An 18,974-nucleotide genomic window follows, 5' to 3' on the forward strand; every position below is an offset into this window, starting at 1 on the left:
AAACTGTGCATAATTTGATTCCATGTAGGCTGTGATGCTACTAAAAATACAGCTGCAGGATTCTCACCTGACACGTGTATGCGCGTAACGAACGGGTTAAAGCACCATGGTGTCTGAGTACAGCCTCACAGCACTGATAGCAAGACAATAACCTCTTTGTTGTTGTTGTTTTTTACAATGATTACTAAATATTATCAACCATGAAACAACCATTAATCTACAAATCAGCTTAACTTATTTTAGAGATCCATGAGACCCAGCTAACAAATCAACTAAGAGAGAGCAGCCATTGTACTCAGGAGTGGTACAACCACTTCAGTATAGGACTGATGATAATTAGTACTAATCTAAAACATGACCTTAAGCTCCTAATCAAGTCCGTTGCGGGCCATGTGCTTGGTGGAGTTATGTGGAGGATATATCAGAGGAAGATTATGAAGAGAGGAAGTTTCGAGTATCCACACAGGCTGATCCTGCGACTGAGGTGACTGCAGTTGTTATGTGTGAGAAGAGCGGCTGGCAGTCTGTTTTGCAAACAAAAATCCTTATGGTGTGACATGTTTGCGGATTTGTGTGGTATACTCAGAGTTCACAGTCCAGAGAGGTGGCACTGCGAAGCAAGTTCAACATACCCGGGCTTTCTTTGCCTGAGCTGGCGCAACAAAGCGGAAACTCTCAAGTCAGATAATCGGCACTACGACGGTAGTTATCAGCTTTCTCTGTTAACTCCAGGCTTTCAGCTTTCACATAAAAGAGGTGTTTTGCAGCATCTGGCCAATCACAAACACGGACAAGTGTACTGACAGCAGAGCCACATATTTTAAAAACGAGGAGCAAAAATATAATTTAAAGAAACGTAATGAAGTTAAACACGCAATCCACACTGAAAGAAGCACAGTTGCAGCTGCTAAATGATAAAAGATGTGAAAAAAATAAATAAAAATCGCCGCCTGTGTGAATGTGTATCACCTTACCATAAAGTGCACAGGAAGATCGGACTAATTGTATGTACATAATTCATGAAATTAATGTATTATTAGATTTATTCTCATGACGTTAGTCTTATCATTTTACCTGCAGCCCGGGAGGTGTCAAACGAACTAAAGACCAAATAAGAAATACATATAAAATCATAATTCAAAGCGAGGTAGATTTATTTTCAGATCTTATAAGTAGGCAACAAGTGCAATGCTTTAGTGCATCAATCAATCCCTGATATCAGTAAAAAAATAAAATAAAATAAAAAATAAAAAATGAAACGAACCGTACCGAGCTCCACTGGATCTTCTCTGATTGGTGGGGACAATTTTCAGAGAGAACTGATTGGTCAGTGGGTGTTACTTTCTTACGTTTTAATCCGATATCTCCAACATAACCTGCTCAGGACCGGGTTAAGTTTGCAGCATAAGTTACCATGGTGATCGAGCCACCTTAAAAGAGGGCCAGCTCCGTGACACTGACAACCCTGGCTTTATTCTCAACATACTAACCCACTAATCTCGCTTCGTAGTACACCCCTCAGAGCTCCACGTGAAATGATTTTCATGGGAGTTCATTTATCACAGTGCAGTCTTTCAAAGGCTTTAACATTAAAATGTGTCATTGCAAAAGACCTTTGTTTATGTTGTTGGCTTGGGGAGGTTTATGCATGTACAGCTGCTTGTCTAATTCAATGCGTATTTGTGGGGCGATTTAATTATCTCGTGTAGCACGTCAATAAAATATTAACAGACATATTAATCGAGATAGCATCTCCACTTGGATTCAACTCTGCATGCAGCCTGGAAATATATACATCTATATTAAGAAGATCAAATGCCACAATATAAACAAACATTTATTTGGAATTTCCTTTCTCAGTTTTTTTTTTTCTTTACCAACATAGTTGATACAAAACTTGTACTGGAGGCTGCATACAAGGACTGAAACATTTGACTATGCATTTATAATTCAGCTCTGGTCTTTTATATTACAGACAGCAGATTTATTTAGTGAGTATGTGATCAGATTAGCTTTACAACAATAACATGGGCGTCTTTCTGCATTTCAGCCTGCTCTCTTTCCAGATTTCTTTACATGTATCTGCCTGATTTGTCATTGAAAGATAATTTATCAATTACATTTTATACATTTCCACTAAAAACACATTTGTTATAGTCTTTGAGGGATTCAGTACACAGAAACATGGCATAGAAAAGGCCCCTCTGTGCTTGTTTCTCTGGGACGAGGTGTTAGTGGGTCTTGAGAAATGAGGGCGAAGGTGAGGGACCTTAGACGCAAGGAGAACTTCTGTCCGCCTCTAGCTGTCCTGCATAGCCTCTCCACTCCCCTTAATAAGGCGCTTGTGTCCCCTTTTTCCTGCAGGGCCCCGGGGCTTAGCAAAGGCCTGTTTGTGGGCGTGCTGCTTGGGATGGACCTCATCATACAGAAATTCGTCTGTCAGTTCATCTCCATTATCGATCTCCAACTGTGTACAGATGCAAAAAAAACCCATTAATGAATAGATAAATAGGGTAAAAATGCAGGTGGGAAAAAAAAAAAAGTGTATTCAGAATTTAGGTTATCCCGCGAAATCCCACAAATATAAATAATTTTGATATTTCGAAGTGCCAGGAACAAAAAGTTCTGGAGAATTAACACTGAATCCTGTATATATCTATCTCTGTAGGTTTAAAAAGTAGCTCTGTATAAATATATTGGGTCTAAAATAACTTGACTCATCTTTTAAAAAGCACACCACGTGTTGAAAATAGACTTGACACGACCTCAGTATCCTTAATTGTAGCCATGACCCTGCATGAAACTCAGTTATCTAATGTTCTGTCCTGCCATCACCCCATCTATCCATCTGTTACCTTTTTAGCAATTTCCAAATGGTAATCTTTCTCCACTTCCTCCAGGAGCCGACTCTTGCAGCTGGAATACAGCATCCGCTCCTTAATGCTGCAGCTGTATCCTGGCATGGAGTATATGAACACTGTAGACAGGGAATAATTGTAAAGATTATAAAATCATATTTAAGAGATACCAAGATTATATTTGGGTGACTGAATGATTAATGAGGGGAAAAAAACATTAAAAAAATAAACTTTCTGGCTTGAAGTTATACGAAGGAAAACTGACTATGCAAAAACTGTTGGGCAGCAGTGATTTAAATATTCTGAAATGGTCCCATCAGTGTCTGTAATTCAGTTGCACAGATGTGAAAACAATAGGATTATCACAGTACAAGGATCAGTATCATACCAACAGATTCCAGGTAGTCTCCTTCGTGGGAGTGTTTGTAAAGGAAGAAGTGGTATCTGGGAGTGTCTTTGGGAACTCTGCGGGGTAAATCTCGAGTTTCTGTCGGGTTAGAGTGGACCAGCTCAATCGTCTCTTTCTCTACATCCAGCCTCTGAAACACAATGAATAAGCAGATGCCTATTATATCAACACTCCAGATGAAAACTGCTCCTGTTATTGGGGTTTAAGTCAACTTTATAGCCTGAGGCTGGACCAATGTCACTGTCATGGTTTCAAGAGACTGTAAGTTGAAATCAAGTCATAGGCTCACCAGCTGAATATAGTTGATGCATTTTTGGGCCAGCTGCAGCAGGGCTCTTTTTGCTGTCTCCTGTAGGGGAAAAGCCAGGCCCTGAAGTGTCTGGTGCTTGCTCTCCACGTTGATCTCTGTCTTCACCTGCAGGGGGCAGCAAGCAGACATGTATCTATTGTCTGTCTTTTCAAGTCTCTACAGGAAAATCCAAAAAGTGTTTAATGGGGTAATATAAGTTTTTATTTTCCTGTATTGTAGATATTAAAAACTGATCACTTATTACAACCAATAAATGAAGGTTCTCTCTGTGTCCGGAACTGTTACTGAATTCATATTGAAAACACACACAAACAATCATTATTTATCAACATACCTGTTTCACCCGGCCCTGAAAAGGCAATCACAACAAACAGTTACATTTCAAATTGTACAAGTTATATGGAAGACACAAGCAGACTTGGGCACGTGTTAAAAAAAAAAGAAGAACTAGCTCACATACAAAGCTATGTGCAATGATGTCAGCCCTGCTGAGGGCAAGCTGACCTCTTACCTCTGAGATTTTGATCTTTTGGAGCTCCTGCTCAGCTAATGTGAGGGGTGCAGGACCTGAGCAGGATGACACATGATGCTGGTAGCCCAACAAACAGATGTCCTCCTAGTGTTGCAAGCACAACAAGAGGCCCTTTTACGATAGGCACGGGACAAATGCTACTGAGGCATGTCCTCTCAGCAGAACAGAGTTTTGTCATTGTAAAGTGTGTAGTGAATTTAAATGGTTTTCACCTCAGCTGTGCCAAAGATCTCATATTTCACGTGGCCACCACCAAACTCTTTCTTCACTGTGGCCCGGGTGGCAGCATACAGCATCTTGTGTTTCACCTGCAACCGTCACAGAGGAAAATGTATGTAAATATCTAGCTGCTGGATGAAACCTATATACAATTCTGGTGAACAAAAAAGCATGAATTCACGAAAGAAATGTTAAGACACTGAAGTTGTGATGTGTTGTCATCAAGTTGATATTGGATAATCTGAGCGCGACACTGCAGGCATTTGACAGAAAATCAGATTTGCAATCTGGAGGTGTGGAGTGTGAAAGACGTGGGCCTTTACAAAAAGAAAGGTAAAAGTCAGCCGCAAATGATTAATATCAGCGGTATCAGGCCTCAGTCATAAAATCGCGACCCAAATTTTCACGTTTCTAGAATCTAAATTGAACTGTACACATGAAATGAAAAGGTAGGTTTCTAAACCTGCTTACAACGCTCGGATGAGAACTGCCTTCTACTGTGACGATGCGGTGGTCAATTCTGTCATGACAACAGAAAATGACAACCGCATAAGCGCTGCCTCATGGGAAACCTATGTTGTTCAAAATATAAGTGCAGCATCAGAAATTCCTGAATTAAAAGTCAGGATACTGCAGCATCATATTTTTTTTTTATCAGATTCCCATGACTCTATTGAAATGCAATACTAAATAGTTGGAATACCTCAAAATGTAGAAATTTAAAGCCAGTGTGCTTTTGTGACTCTGGTATGTGGAGCAGAATAAAAAATAAGTGGCATGTCTTACTGGAGACTGGTCAGGAGACCATGAGATGAAGATCCACTCATAGCCTAGTGCATTCTGGGAGTCGAGGCGGTACAGGATGTAGCAGGGCTCCTGTTCGTCCAGGAGGGGAAGCAGGAAGTGATCATAGTCCTGGTCCCAGCTCTGCTGCGGCTCTCTGTAAGCCCCCAGCACCAGCTGCTCTGAAAAGCAGACCACCATTCATCACGTACCTCCCAACCATATAATACGCTGTACATTCCCACTTACAATATGAGTCAGATAACCCTGGCATCCATGGACAGTCAGCCATGATCAGGCAATAATAGTTTACTTAAACAATAATTGTAATTTGATTATTATCAGCAATTGAACTTGTTCTTCTGTAGAACTTGTGGCTGGTTACTTATTCAATATCCTTTAGAATGAATGCAATTTACCTCTCAGGCATTTATTTACTTTGGTCTTTAAGTAATTACACAAACTATCTAGGTAGGTAGGTAGGTAGGTAGGTATTTACTTTATTAATCCCCGAGGGGAAATTTTTTTTTTTTTTTTTTTTTTGTAGGTAGGTATTTACTACATTTATCTAGCATGAAAGAAAAACTGCAACAAAACGGAAGAGTAGGAAATGGTTCAATTTCTAAGTCCAAAAATATCTCCATCTTGTTTTTTTGAAAAATTCAGAATTTATTTATTATTAATGTTTCTTGCAACATGGAGACATGTTGATTTTTCATACTATCACTCTGATTTATTTAATGTTTACTGCAAATAATGTGGACACTGAAGAAATCATTTCTTTCTGACGTTTGGCACGACCTGCACCACTTGGACTCTTATCAAGTCCAGTTCTGTATAAACAACTATAGTCTAAACACATGTGGTGACATACAAACACAAACTCGGAGCTTGGTCTATGTTGTCAAGAAAAGAAGATATAGTGTTATCAACCGTCACCCCTTTATATTTTGGCCAGCTACAGTTGGAACTAACTGATAATTCATTACTAGTATTTAGTCAATTAAAAGATTCGTTTTTTGGTCTATAAAATGTTGGAAAATAGTAAAAACTGCTCAACATTTTTCCCTGCAGTCTTTCCTAAGCAGTGACATGTTCAAATTTCAGACAGCTTATAGTGTTGTAACAGAGAAAAGCAGCAAATCATCACAGTTGGGAACAAGAGAAAGTTTAGGCTTTGTCATCAAAATATTTGCTTAATAACATTTAAAGTCACTTTTCTGAAGTCAGTCGAGAACTGTGGCGAAAGAAACAGAAGCCTCCTGTGTTAAAAAAAAAAATACTGCTGGATTAATTTCTTGACGAGACGGGTTAAATCTCTCTGTGGCACTGACACCAAACACTGATGAAACCCACAGAAAACATCACACAAAACTAAAGTCTGATGTCCTTGTGGGGTGCAGGGGGATTTCCTGACCATCTCTTGGGCAATGTTGCTATTTTGAGCCGCAACACATTCCAGCTCTGCACACATAGTTTCCATCAGCCATTCTCTGCCGTCTGTATAGGCCCACGTTCATATAAAACTGTATGTCCAGGACCCACTCGAGGTGCTGTGCGTTGTCTTTTCTTCCGCAGGTTTAAAACTAAATGGTATCATGAGACTCTCATTTGGGTGAGAGGAAGTGGTGCACCGATGCCAGCAGTGATGAATTCTATTTGAATGATCCGTTTCCTCTTTTGACACTGGAGCAAACATGAGCGTCTGGGCAGCAGCTATGGACAGCAGCCCGCGACCATGTCAAGTCACATGTCGCTCCAAATAGCCAAGTGACGCCACACAGAGATCAAAGTGCTTTAGTAAGGAAGTAAAAACCGACCAGACACCGTTCAGCAAGCTCGCCCGTGTTGACATTAATACTCCAAAGGTTAATATGATAGCGCAGTGCACAAAGATAGGGTACCAAAAAGTCCCAGAAAGCATCTGCCCTGAATCATATAACCAAAACAAGATGTAAACACCACGTGAACATTTTAGTCCACTTCCATTTATCAGCTACCTAGAAACACATCGCCTCACTGATCCTTTTTTCACAAGCTCCTCAGCTGACACTGAATGACCGCTCTCACACAACAGCTGCTACAATCCTCTTTTCTTACGTCACACAAAAGGTCTGTAGCAATTCCAGACTTGTTCCTGTGCTCTTGACCCCTTACTACACACTCATGTCCACTTGTATCTCCTCCTCACTAACTGTACAGCTTTTTAGTGAGCAGTTGAGCTGAAGACAGTTTAGGGTGCTGCCATTACATCGAGTCAGAGGTAAACACCAGTTGTTGTTTTTTTTTTATGGAAAATAAACCCTCTTTCTTTGAAAAGGCCAGAAGGTCATTTAAAAACATTTACTACTGATATGAAAGTATTTCCAAAATTCTTAACAATCTCAATGAACAAATATTATGTTTTGAGGGCTTTCTTTAAAATAAACTCTCCAAGGTTGAGCAGTTCCCAATTTATCTCAACGCAAAGGAGATAACCTGTGATTAGTCGTCACAAGTAGACGTTGTTCAGTTAAGGCCTCGAACAATTAGTCAATTAATCTTTTTTGTTTGCTAAATAATCCCTTGTTTTAGTTTCTCTGCTCGTGTTTAGAAAATATTAAGCTGCAATATCCCATTAAACACTTCCTGAAGTTTCCTTTAAGGACTTGGAAAGACAGGGTTTAGACTGAAAACAAGATATTCAGGCTTCAGGATAGTATGATTGACATTTTTTAATTTTCATCTATTATATACAAATTACTCAGTAATGAAAAAAGTTTGATCCCTAGTTTAATTTGAGTCAAGTTATTTACATATCAAGAACTTATTTCCCCAAATGACTCGAGTGACAATTTGTATTTTAACAAACTGGACAGTTCCCTAAAAGCTTGTGTAAAATGTTTTTTTTTTCCCCTCACAGTTGTGCCAGACTTACACAACGTCAAGTTATCATCTATCAACCCTCCGAGAGACAACTCATGTTTGACAGCTCCACTCTACAACGTCCTGGGTCACTCACCGTCATGGATGCGCACCTGGATGAGGCGCACCCCTCCACCTCTTGCCCTGGCCAGGAACTGCCTCAGCTCCGGTGTCACCACTAGTGCGAGGAACATGGCGGGTCAGCGGCGTCTTCCTCCCACCAGGGGCTGTAGCAGGGGTGTCGACAGACGGAGGAGAAGCGGTGGACAGAGATGGAGCTCCACAGCACCAGGCCAAATATTCAGTCTAGTCAATAAATACTAAAGTCCAAAAGTACAACGTCAAAATGTCCTTCACTTCAGATAGTGACTACAAGCAGTGTGCTGACCACTGAAGAGGAGGATCACTAAGTGTGTCTGGACTCACTGGTAGTGTGTGTGACAGTGAGCGACGGGACATTGCTCAAGTAACTGGGACGGTATCATGTGCACACAGAGAGGGAACCTGATCACTTCTCCCAAATTTAGCTACCAGTGACTGTCCAGGCCTGTGAGAAGCCCACCACACGTCAGGGCCGCCACTAGAGCAGGAGAGCATGATCTGCAAATATAATGACTAAACTTCTGTGTTAAAATTACCAATGTGATGCTACTGCCACAAGCAAATTTATTTACCATGTTTTGTTTGAGTGAAATACAAAAATTCTGCAGATTATGGATGACAAATTAAAAAAAAACTTGGTGGTAAAAAAAACACAAGCAGGGACTTAATCTAAAAATGAACCAAATTAGATCAAACGGAGCAAATTGCTTTGGAATGTGCATTCAACTATTTCAACTTGAAACTTCCTCTCCTCGCCACATGACGGCTATGATTGTCAACAGATTGTGAAAGGTGTTTTTGCCATTTTAAAATGCAGGCCACTCCTACAGCATTTTCCCAATCCGATAAACACATTTCAAAACTGATGAAGTGGGGTTAAAAATAGCCCATATTCGAATCATATGTTTGTACAATTACATTAAACCTGAAAGTCAACATCACTAAATCAAACTTAAAATGAACTATTCACATATAATAATTTGCTCTAATATATCAAAGTGCATTGGGACAAAATTTACTCATTTCAGAGGGTTTTTAATTTTTATATTCATTCAAAACAATTAGCTGTTAACTAAACAATTAGCTAAGCATTATAATCCTTTTGAAGGGAGGATTTATTGCTGGACTGGTTGTATTACACTTAATGCTTCACCTGAAAATGTTTTTTAATGTTGTGGCTGATTGTGTATATATACACTGGTTAAATCAGAAAACTATTTCATGGACTACAACTCTGTAGTAAAAATCTAACACATGTAATTAATCCAATCAACTCAATAATAAATTCAAAATGCACATCTTACAAAGAAACAGTTTAATGTTAAATAGAAATATAAAAAAAAAAAAAACCAATAGACAGGTAAACTATTTCTGCTAACTTCATATTTACAAATCATTTTTCACTCTTCCTGTGAGATCCACACAGAGCTCTCTCTGTGCTGAACCCTGCTGGTCACTCTGCTACAACATCAGTCATCGATGGTGGGGAGCCAGAATGCCTGAAAGATTAAATACAAAAAAATATTTTGGGTCAAATTTCAGTCACTATGTACACGTGTTGTACTTGAATACGTGCATGTGTATGCAGTCCCATATTTTTCTCAAATAAGTGGATTTAATTCTTCGTTTGTGACTAACCCATTTTTTTTTTTTCCCCCATTACATCCAGCTGAGTTCCATCCTGTTAACTTTCACACAGCTTTGTTTTTTTTAATTGTTTTTTATTTTTACTGATGTGATGTCTGGAAAAATTCACTGAGCACACGTCTCTCTCATGTCATGTTGTAACCCTCACACTCTGACATAGTGTACTGTTATTTCAGGCGTGTGCTGTTTTGAGGATGGAGGGAAGAGCAGCACAGTAACAAAACAATGTAATGATGCAAACAGAGGTAGTGACGTCACACTGCATTTGTCTTATTGGTACTAAATTCTCCACGGACAATTGAGATCGGCAGTCTTTTAAGGATCCACTTCCTCGATCCACTCACCATGTTGGAGCAGGCACTTGCAAACGTCATGAACTTGGGGTTGAACTGCAGGCAGGTGATCGGGCCCGTGTGCTTCCCGTCTAGTAACGCCACCTTCATTCCGCTTTCTGCGTTCCACACGTGGATCTTTCCGTCTTCGGAGCCTGAAATAAATGAACAAACGTTTGATAAAAACATAATATGCAGTGCTACATGACGAGCCCTGGCTGGCCTTCTGTCATCAGTGAGCTCAGAAACGGTGCATCTTCAGATGCAAAATATTTGCTCTGTAATATCACTCCAGTTTAAGAGTAGATTTTTACATACTTCCTGTCATTTGTGGCTTCAGTAAAATTCTAAATCAACCGTTTTTAATGTTTGTCATAAAAGTACTAATTAAGGCTTTGTTCCTCACATGAAATAATGTGGAAGGCATTGCCAAAATTAAGCAACAACAAGGGAAATCTTAACTTACCAATCATAACAAACTGAGAATCCGGCGTGAATGACGCCTCCAGTGTTACACCTTTACTGTTATTGTAGCCCTGTGGGACAATAAACAGCAGCGTCAATGAGCAGTTATTCTGTGAAAATATAATCTGTAACAGCGAGCAACATGATATAAAATGAACATTAATAGTCCCTTAGATGTTGGGAACCATGTCTACATTACATTAAATCATCTATGACTTTCAATTCTGCTGGATTTAAAAGACTTGACTATGACCAGGTCTTCATGTATTTTGTCATTTTCTTTAACATGATACATATTTTCCACACTTTGTGCATGGTAATGACTTGTCTCTTACCCCAAAAGAATGTAGCACAGCACCCTTAAAAGCATCCAAGATGCGAAGGGCTCCGCCATTAGTGGAAAGAAGAATGAGTTTGCCGTCATTACTAAACTTGAGGCCCGTCCACTCGCATGTTCGATCATACTGAAGCTTGAAGGTTGCAAAGGGACCCTATTGACGAGACAGAACGTGATTATTTTGTCAAGTTATTTACAGTCATCACGAATTTGCCTAATATACCAAGTCTCACACACACAAACACGTCTTACCTTGTCAAACGACCTCAGATCATAAAGTTTAACCATCTCTGAATTTATTCCGGCAGCAAAAATGAGACCCTCTGGATCAAAGGAACACACTGGCTTCCCCTGCAGGTGCATCAGGCCCTTAAATTTAACAAATGACAAGAGAAGGTCAGTTATCAGTTAACAGACCTCTATATCAATATTATAGTATAAATTAGATACAGGTGCAACACCAATGAGAGCTCACCACACTACAAGGAAAAGTACACTAACCTGGCAGTTTGGTGACCGCAAATCCCACAATCTGATAGTTTTATCTAGTGAGCCAGAAATAAACGTGTCATCCACAGGAGACATGGAAAGAGATGTCACTCTGCTCGCACACAAAAAAAAAAAAAAAAAAAAAATCAAAGAAAGAAAGAGTCAGGGGAGAGCAACTTCCAAGACGACAACAAAATCAAATCAAAATACACAGACAAACCAGCATGTATCCAGTTCTCACCTTTTGTTATGCCCAGGAAAGTAGCGGATGTATTTGTTGTCATGGAGGGACAGGTACCGGATCGTATCTTGTAGACAAAGAGCGACATCATTAAACCCGAGAAGAACATTAACCGTGGCCAACAGCAGCAAAACAAAAGCAAGTATTCCCGTGAGAAGAGGTTTACAAGCAGGTCTGATGAGTGGACTCAACCGTGGGCAAGGCAGTCACTTGTACAGTTAGCTCCTGTATGGGGCAGAATCACAGACCCTCAAACTGTACAAACAACTACCTCAGACCACAGCTAGTAATGTGACTCCAGTGATGCAGCAGTCGTCCACATTTGTACGGCACCCTGTCAACATCAAACCACTGGAAAATATCTCTACAGTTCGACCAGTAAAACATATGATACTGCTAGAATAAAATTGCTGAGACAAGATCATATCTGGAAACTTAATCTAATATTTCAACAAAAACCTAAATGCCGCCCTCTTCTGCATTTGTCTGAATGTATGAAACGGCTCTAGCTGATTGAAATGCACAACAAATACCTGTCCTCGTTTGCCACTATACTCCCATTACTCAATCAGGAACACAAGTTATCATATCATTAATGACATTAATGCACAAAATACATTATCTATGATATTTGATCCTGTAATAAATTGTTCATTCTGCCAACATACTTTTTTGTACACAAACTTATTCTTGCAACATAAACAAATAAAAACTACTAACGAGTATTTTACGCATCAACATACCATCGATTTTGTTGGAACTGTAGACCACTGTGTTTGCAGCATGCGTGTACCTGATCAGATCCACTCCATACTTTTTGCTGTAAAGAGTCCTCTTGGGTCTGCCATGAGTCAAAATTACATGAGAAAGGAAAAAAAACAACATTAGGTACAAGCTTTCCAATCAGATGCTATCAATCTGTTGTGACAAATATCGAGATGTTGTCACCAATTTTAGGTCATTCATATAAGCGCTGACATTTTACGACCAGCCTGGGTTACTAAAGCCAGTAAATTGATCATTTACAACACATTAAGGCAGAGCTACGATTTGCAATCATTTAAAAAAAAAAATTTGAATCACTGGACACTTTGATTGGGTTGAAAATTCATTCCATATGATTTCACAATTGACACATACACAGTCTGCTATCTTAGAGAACCAAAAGTATAAGAAAATACTCTCATTTAGGAAGCTTGAATCAGATTTATATATATATATATATATATATTAAAAATGGCTGAAAACGGTTAATCGATTATCAACGTGGTCGGTGATTCATTTCCAGTCGATCAGTTATTGGCTGACTGTTGTAGCTCTGTTCTGCACCATTTATTAATCCAACCTAAATGCTCTTAATGCCGTCAGGTTGGTTCAGTAGAAGTTAGTGGGAGTCCTTGTTTATTCAATGGTTTCAAACAACTCGAGCATTTTTTTTTTTTTTTTTTTTTTTTTTAAGAGCAAGGACAACTTCGAGCGACATGAGTGGACTATTATTCACCAGCACGTAGCCTAAGATAAAAAAAATAAAATAAAAAAAAAAGCGGACAAAATTGATGTTTTGCAGGCACACTTCAAATTGCAGGCAACAGGGTAATTTCAGGTATTTCAAATCCGGACCAAGTCGCTGCAGAGCAATAGCGCAGTGCACTAGGCCTCGCTAAACTTAGCATAGCGAGCAGCTAACGCCAAAAAAAAACAATAGGGGAGTAAAACAAGAAGTCGCTCTTACTTTCCCTCCTGGCAGTCGTACAAAACTAACGAGTCGTCGTCGCTACTGGAAATAATCGTTTCTCCATTCGAGCTGAAATCGAAGCAATTGATTTTGTCTGAGTTTTCTCGGAACACTTTAGCGACCCTGAAGCTCCGCAGCACATTGTCCGTCAGCTTCATGGTGGCCCGTCTGCGGCGCTGAGGGGAGGCAAGGCCCTCGCTGTACTTTAAAAAAAACAACCCAAAAAAAAAAAAACGATTTACAGATCTCACGTTTAGCGATGTGATCCACGAAATTGCTAACGGGTTTGTTTGTTTGTCCTTTTTTTTTTTTTTTTTACATATATAGATGTATAAATATTTTTTTTTTTAAAAAGAAGTAGAGTTCAAAAACAGCGAAGAAATCCCGCCTGTGGTACTTTTTTTTTTTTTTTTTTTTTTTTTTTTTTTTTAGCACGGCAGTGAAGGAGGGAGGGAAAAGCAAACGCGTTCTCGACGTAGTGACGCGCACATTGATCGTCGGACATGCGCATTGGCCGGAAATCACGAGACATGGCAGATACTAATTATCGCGATATTTGCACCTTATACCATAAACAGAAGCGCCGATATTTTAACAACAACACCCTGCTCTCCAAGGCAGGTTAAGAAAAAAAATAAAAAATAAGACGATATATTTTTTTTTGTTCTTCCCAGTCACATTTTTTCTCGTGCACTTACTTGATCGAGTCTGTCTTAAATTGTCCGAGGGGAAAACGCGTGTCTGCTTCCTCCCGAGTCCACCAGCACTTTCTGACACATTGAACAGCGTGTCATCAGCCTATTGTTTTCTTTCAGCTTGTAGGTATTGCTGCAGGCAGCAAAATGGACACAGGAGGACCAGTGAAGAAAAAGGTAATAGCAGCAGGGTTTTCCTCACAGAGAGGAAGGTCAGAGGAATGAACTAACTTTTTGGTTTGGTTTTGTTGAATGTCATGAAACGCTTCTAGGCTGGCGTCGTTTCGGTCAATGTTTCATAATTATAAACACCTGTTTGAAGTAACAGCATGATGTGATGTAATGTGTAAACAAAAATTCATAAAGTTTTTGGTTTCGTTTTTTCTTAAACATAGCCAATACAATATGTCTATTAAACTTTTTGTGGCTGCAGGAGTTCCGGGTATATGTAACTTTATAGCCTATTATAATAGCTACCAGGCTTTTCCTTGTTTTCTGTTCAGGTAACAAAGGTTGGGCAGTTATTTGACTAAAAACTATCATTTCCATGTCATTTTTGACTATTATCATTCCAATAGGCTGTTATTATTTAAAAAGGCATCATCTGCCATAACAATAATAACCATCAAACATTGGTAAAATGGAGCTTATAGTAAAGCAATAGTGGCTTTGGTGCTCTGAAAAAAAAACAAAAAAACTGGAATATCCATGTAATACATTATCCGGAGGATCAATTTAGAAATAACAGATAATGTCACCAGAGGTTTCTGGCTCATTTAGTAGGTGCGGTACCTGACAAATCAATATTATCAAAATTAGTGGTGCAAAAATCAGGTAAAAGTTTATAATCTGCTTTTAAGACTTATCTGACATGTTTACCAGTCATGAAAAGAATCTCTACTGTCATAAACAAAATGAGCATTTGCAGTATCTTTACATGCCTCTTTAACATGTTTGGCTTTCATATGGAGCATAAAGCTTTTGGCTGTGTACCTTTTTCATTATGCTGCAGCCTAAATGGCTCCAAAATCTGTCTGATATCGCGCTTATGAACTTCACTTTGTTCAATCAGAACTAAAGAACTAAATCAGCTGGGTGGTCAGCGCTTTCATATGGCCTGTGATCCTTTTAAGTCAATCATTAGACACAGAGTACACAGCTCCAGTCGGTGTCTGCTCCGATTTTTGCAAAACTGCCTCACTGCTGAGCTGGAGCACACACATACCAGGCTTCCACAGGAATACACAGCCTTTATATACCTTGTTCAAGCTTCACAGGTAGGCAGCCTCATAAGTCTTCGGAGAGCAGTTCTGAGGACTCAACATGGAAAATGTATTAACTTACTCAGGATGATAAAGGCAATTATGTTGGTGAGATTTGAGTTGACATAATCACACCGAAAGTAGGTAGAGATCTGAATACTTTCTTTACACCCTTCAAAAGTAAACCAACAGTTATGCATGAAGAAATGCGTTTGTAGTAGGCGTACAGCACCACCCACTCGTTTATTCCTGAAGTCTTCATATTTAACCAGACAAGCTACTAATCAGTGCAATGACTGAACACCATAAATGCTGTAATATGGTGAATTTGAGTCCACACTGCCTTGCAGAATGGTTCTTTTGAGTTGGTTTAGTGTGTACCATAATGAGGTTACCTTCTGATTTCTCTATATTTGCTGGAAGTGATCTTGAACCAACAAATACTTGTGAATGACTGTAGAATATCTGACCTTTTTCTTTTCTGTAATGTGGCTGTTCTGTATGTGGGGTCTTTTTTAAACTAACTTGGTTTTATGCTCACTGTTTTTGTTCAGACCCAGTGAACTGTCGATGGCCCGTGTTCTTTCTCTGTTCCGGCCTCTGCCTTTTCTGGTCCTAGCGGGCAGGAGAAAACCTACGTTGTGCAAAATGTCAATGGACTCAAGGGCACGTGAAGTGTTTGTAGCGGCAGTGGAAGCTGTGCAGCCAGACACGGTGGTCCGGCAGAGTATCGAGCGCAAGGAGGACTCAGTCACCATAGACGGTCACAAATTCACACTCAAACACAACCTTCATCTGGTGGGCTTTGGAAAAGCTGTGCTGGGAATGGCTGCTGAGGCAGAGAAGATTATGGGTGATCATTTAGTAAGAGGAGTCATAAGTGTACCTTGTGGGATTCAGCAGACATTACAGCAGCATGGGAAAGGGTGAGCAAATTCCTTTCCATTCCTTCAGATGTAAATGACTGAAAATAAGATTATCAATAATATAATTTCTTACTTCCAACGCAGCCATCTGTTGTTAAAAGAAAAGAGCCGCATCAAAGTCATGGAGGGAGCGAAACACAACTTGCCTGACGCTGATGCCCAGAAAGCAGCTGAGGTGATCAAGCAGTTAACCAGTGAGCTAACAGAGAAAGATGTGCTACTTGTACTAATTTCAGGTAAGAATTTCACTTTTTCTGTATTCTTTAAAAAAAAAAAAAAAAAAAAAAAAAATCCTACCTTAATCTTTAACACAAGGTGGTTCGTCTTTGTCTAGGTGGAGGCTCTGCACTGTTACCTGCACCCATTCCACCAATCTCGTTGCAAGACAAACTAGATGTTACCCGCAAACTTGCAGCTGCCGGTGCCACTATTCAAGAGCTGAACACTGTACGTCGCGCACTTTCTTTTTTAAAGGGTGGAGGGCTCGCACATCATGCTCACCCTGCACAGGTAATGGACTATTTCTTTTTTCAAACAGCTTTTTATGGAAGTGAAGTCATTCCAGCTTTGTACTTTGAATATCACTCGTCTAATCACTTCTTCACAGGTGTTTGCACTGATACTGTCCGATGTGATCGGGGACCCACTTGACTTGATAGCTAGCGGCCCCACAGTGAGGAGTGAGGTGTGGCCTGAGGAAATTTTGTCCATCCTTGAACGTTACAAGCTGCTGGACTCTCTGCCGGCATCTGTAAAGGATGTCCTTGGGAGACCAGGTCCCCGGTGGAAAGAGAATACGGACGAATCTGATACATCAGGAAACGTGCACAACGTTGTGATTGGCTCTAACAGCCTCGCCCTTAAATGTGCAGGTCGCCGGGCTCGAGAGCTAGGTTTCCGACCGGTTGTGCTTTCACCTGGAGTGTGTGGCGATGTAAAGTCTGTCTCCAGACTTTACGGCCTGTTGGCCCGCTTTGCCTGTTCTCAAGAGGAACCTCCTCCCGAGATTGCCGCTGAGTTGCTGAGGCTGGGGCCTGAGGTGGGTGTGGAGAGCTGGGACCTCTGCCGTACCATGCAGGTCTTGGATGAAGGGCGTACAGAGGGATGGGGAGCCACGTGTCTGTTAGCTGGAGGTGAGCCTACTGTGGAGCTGACAGGCAAGGGTCGAGGTGGTCGAAACCAGGAGCTGGCTCTGAGAGTGGGACTGGAGCTGAAAGGCCTGGAGCTGCCACCTAAAGGTCCTGTCTTCCTGAGTGGTGGCACTGATGGCCAGGATGGACCCACTGAGGCAGCGGGGGCCATTACTGATAGTAGGCTGTATGACGAGGCACAAGCACAGGGGCTGAACATCGACAACTTCCTTACCAACAATGATTCCTACACTTTTTTTTCTCATCTTTCTGCTGGACAACGCTTACTTGTACCTGGCCTCACCTGCACAAATGTAATGGATGTGCACATGCTACTTATTCCAGCAATTCCCATTAACATATGTTAATCCCAAAACACACCAAATAAAATTATTAATTGAATCTGGATTTTTTTTTTTTTTTTTTTTTTAAACCTTTACATGATTACTTTGTAGAGTAACTGCTTTTTTAATTTTTCGCACACATTTTTGTCCCATACCTTTAATGAAAAGGTGTTTCAGTAGTGCCATTAATGTCAAACAACCATAACTTAGAATGGCATCTGTTTTGTTATAATCATACCTTTTTTTCATTAATGCTGATAATCTTTTGTTAATCAACACCAAATACAGCTGTAGTAATGAGAGACATCTATGACATCACTATTTTCAAGTACAATATACAAATTTAATATCAAGTTATTTGCACAGTTGTATAATCTTCCAGCTTTGCTGCTGGTCTCTTCAGCTACTTTATCAGTTCATCTGACAAGTACTATGTACATCATTAAACATTTCTGTTCAATTTTCAACTCCTTCAAATCACAGATTGGTCCTTGGTCCCTTACCCTAACTGGTACCTCGTTACAAATTTATTCATGTATTTGTTCATATAATTTAGAGTTGAAATGCCACAACATGTGTAAATGGGGTGAATATGATTGCGAATAATTATGTTGTGACATATATTTGTATTTAGTTTTGATACATTTGTAAACATTTGTTTCCACTCAGGTGCAGGAGTTTAATTTAAATCAACTTAAAAAAAAAGCACAGGAAAAATCAAAAGGGATGGAAGCTTTTGACAGAAAATGTATCTCCCATTAAAAGTATGCAATGCTCCTTACACTTGAGGATGTAAGAAAAGAACTGCCTTTTATGCATCGGTCTTCCAAAGGGCCAGCACTTTATTCTGGAAATGGTAGTGATAAAAATAACCCTCTCCACCGCAAAGACATCCACGGCAGTCACCGTCATCACTCACTTACTCCTGCTGATGCAATTCAGTCTTACATTAAAAAATATGTCTACATGATCCTGTTTCAAATCAATTTATTTTCTTTTGTATGGTGGAAGAATGGAAAATTTTAGTCCTGTTATCAGATAACTGCTGTGTTCCAAATGACATACTTCCCTTAGTACACTAACAAAACATGTTCTTCCTGGTGTGGTGCAGGAATTTTGTTTTAAACTGTACACTGGCATTCTGGACTTATCGAAAATAACTGCAGCATCTGAATGGATCACCCACCGAAATATCTGCAGCTTTCATTATTTTACCCCAAAATTAACGTGTTTCCGTGCCCTCTGTTTAACACA

General features: G+C 39.9%; 3 protein-coding genes across 4 annotated transcripts; 1 reads left to right on the plus strand and 2 right to left on the minus strand.

Moving 5' to 3' along the window:
- Nucleotides 1-1,819: 1,819 nt before the first annotated feature.
- Nucleotides 1,820-8,454, minus strand: twf2 (twinfilin-2). Its single transcript, XM_069145420.1, has 9 exons — nucleotides 8,113-8,454; nucleotides 5,115-5,293; nucleotides 4,322-4,417; nucleotides 4,089-4,193; nucleotides 3,912-3,926; nucleotides 3,557-3,682; nucleotides 3,247-3,397; nucleotides 2,856-2,977; nucleotides 1,820-2,467 (listed from the first exon to the last, which is right to left on the minus strand). The coding sequence occupies exons 1-9, from the start codon at nucleotides 8,207-8,209 to the stop codon at nucleotides 2,300-2,302; spliced, it is 1,059 nt and encodes a 352-aa protein (XP_069001521.1). The 5' UTR covers nucleotides 8,210-8,454; the 3' UTR covers nucleotides 1,820-2,299.
- Nucleotides 8,455-9,411: 957 nt separating this feature from the next.
- wdr82 (WD repeat domain 82) lies at nucleotides 9,412-13,771 on the minus strand. Its single transcript, XM_069145433.1, has 9 exons — nucleotides 13,361-13,771; nucleotides 12,372-12,469; nucleotides 11,629-11,695; nucleotides 11,400-11,499; nucleotides 11,151-11,267; nucleotides 10,897-11,052; nucleotides 10,563-10,632; nucleotides 10,109-10,251; nucleotides 9,412-9,616 (listed from the first exon to the last, which is right to left on the minus strand). The coding sequence occupies exons 1-9, from the start codon at nucleotides 13,519-13,521 to the stop codon at nucleotides 9,587-9,589; spliced, it is 942 nt and encodes a 313-aa protein (XP_069001534.1). The 5' UTR covers nucleotides 13,522-13,771; the 3' UTR covers nucleotides 9,412-9,586.
- A 166-nt stretch (nucleotides 13,772-13,937) lies between these two features.
- Nucleotides 13,938-18,690, plus strand: glyctk (glycerate kinase). 2 transcript variants are annotated; one of them, XM_069145470.1, is made up of 5 exons: nucleotides 13,938-14,235; nucleotides 15,875-16,246; nucleotides 16,331-16,482; nucleotides 16,581-16,756; nucleotides 16,854-18,690. In XM_069145470.1, the coding sequence occupies exons 2-5, from the start codon at nucleotides 15,891-15,893 to the stop codon at nucleotides 17,742-17,744; spliced, it is 1,575 nt and encodes a 524-aa protein (XP_069001571.1). In that variant the 5' UTR covers nucleotides 13,938-14,235; nucleotides 15,875-15,890; the 3' UTR covers nucleotides 17,745-18,690. The 2 variants fall into 2 exon arrangements, with proteins under 2 accessions (XP_069001571.1, XP_069001581.1); XM_069145480.1 differs by lacking the exon at nucleotides 13,938-14,235 and adding an exon at nucleotides 15,275-15,335.
- The last annotated feature ends 284 nt before the right edge of the window (nucleotides 18,691-18,974 follow it).

Source organism: Embiotoca jacksoni, unplaced genomic scaffold, assembly GCF_022577435.1.
Source record: "Embiotoca jacksoni isolate LCO1_2020_lvr unplaced genomic scaffold, fEmbJac1.0.p SCAF_1, whole genome shotgun sequence".
In the NCBI taxonomy this organism is placed as follows: Eukaryota; Metazoa; Chordata; class Actinopteri; family Embiotocidae; genus Embiotoca; species Embiotoca jacksoni.

Coding starts and splice junctions, on each gene's coding strand:
- wdr82 (XM_069145433.1), bottom strand. CDS start 13,521: ATGAAGCTGACGGACAATGTGCTGCGGAGCTTCAGGGTCGCTAAAGTG. Junction 11,053..11,150: donor ATCTGAGGTCGTTTGACAAG/GTAAGACGTGTT, acceptor TCTCGTCAATAG/GGTCCCTTTGCAACCTTCAA. Junction 9,617..10,108: donor CAAGTGCCTGCTCCAACATG/GTGAGTGGATCG, acceptor TTAATCTTTCAG/GCATTCTGGCTCCCCACCAT.
- twf2 (XM_069145420.1), bottom strand. CDS start 8,209: ATGTTCCTCGCACTAGTGGTGACACCGGAGCTGAGGCAGTTCCTGGCC. Junction 5,294..8,112: donor CCAGGTGCGCATCCATGACG/GTGAGTGACCCA, acceptor TCTGCTTTTCAG/AGCAGCTGGTGCTGGGGGCT. Junction 4,418..5,114: donor GGTCTCCTGACCAGTCTCCA/GTAAGACATGCC, acceptor TGACGGTTGCAG/GTGAAACACAAGATGCTGTA.
- glyctk (XM_069145470.1), top strand. CDS start 15,891: ATGGCCCGTGTTCTTTCTCTGTTCCGGCCTCTGCCTTTTCTGGTCCTA. Junction 16,247..16,330: donor TTACAGCAGCATGGGAAAGG/GTGAGCAAATTC, acceptor CTTCCAACGCAG/CCATCTGTTGTTAAAAGAAA. Junction 16,483..16,580: donor GCTACTTGTACTAATTTCAG/GTAAGAATTTCA, acceptor GTCTTTGTCTAG/GTGGAGGCTCTGCACTGTTA.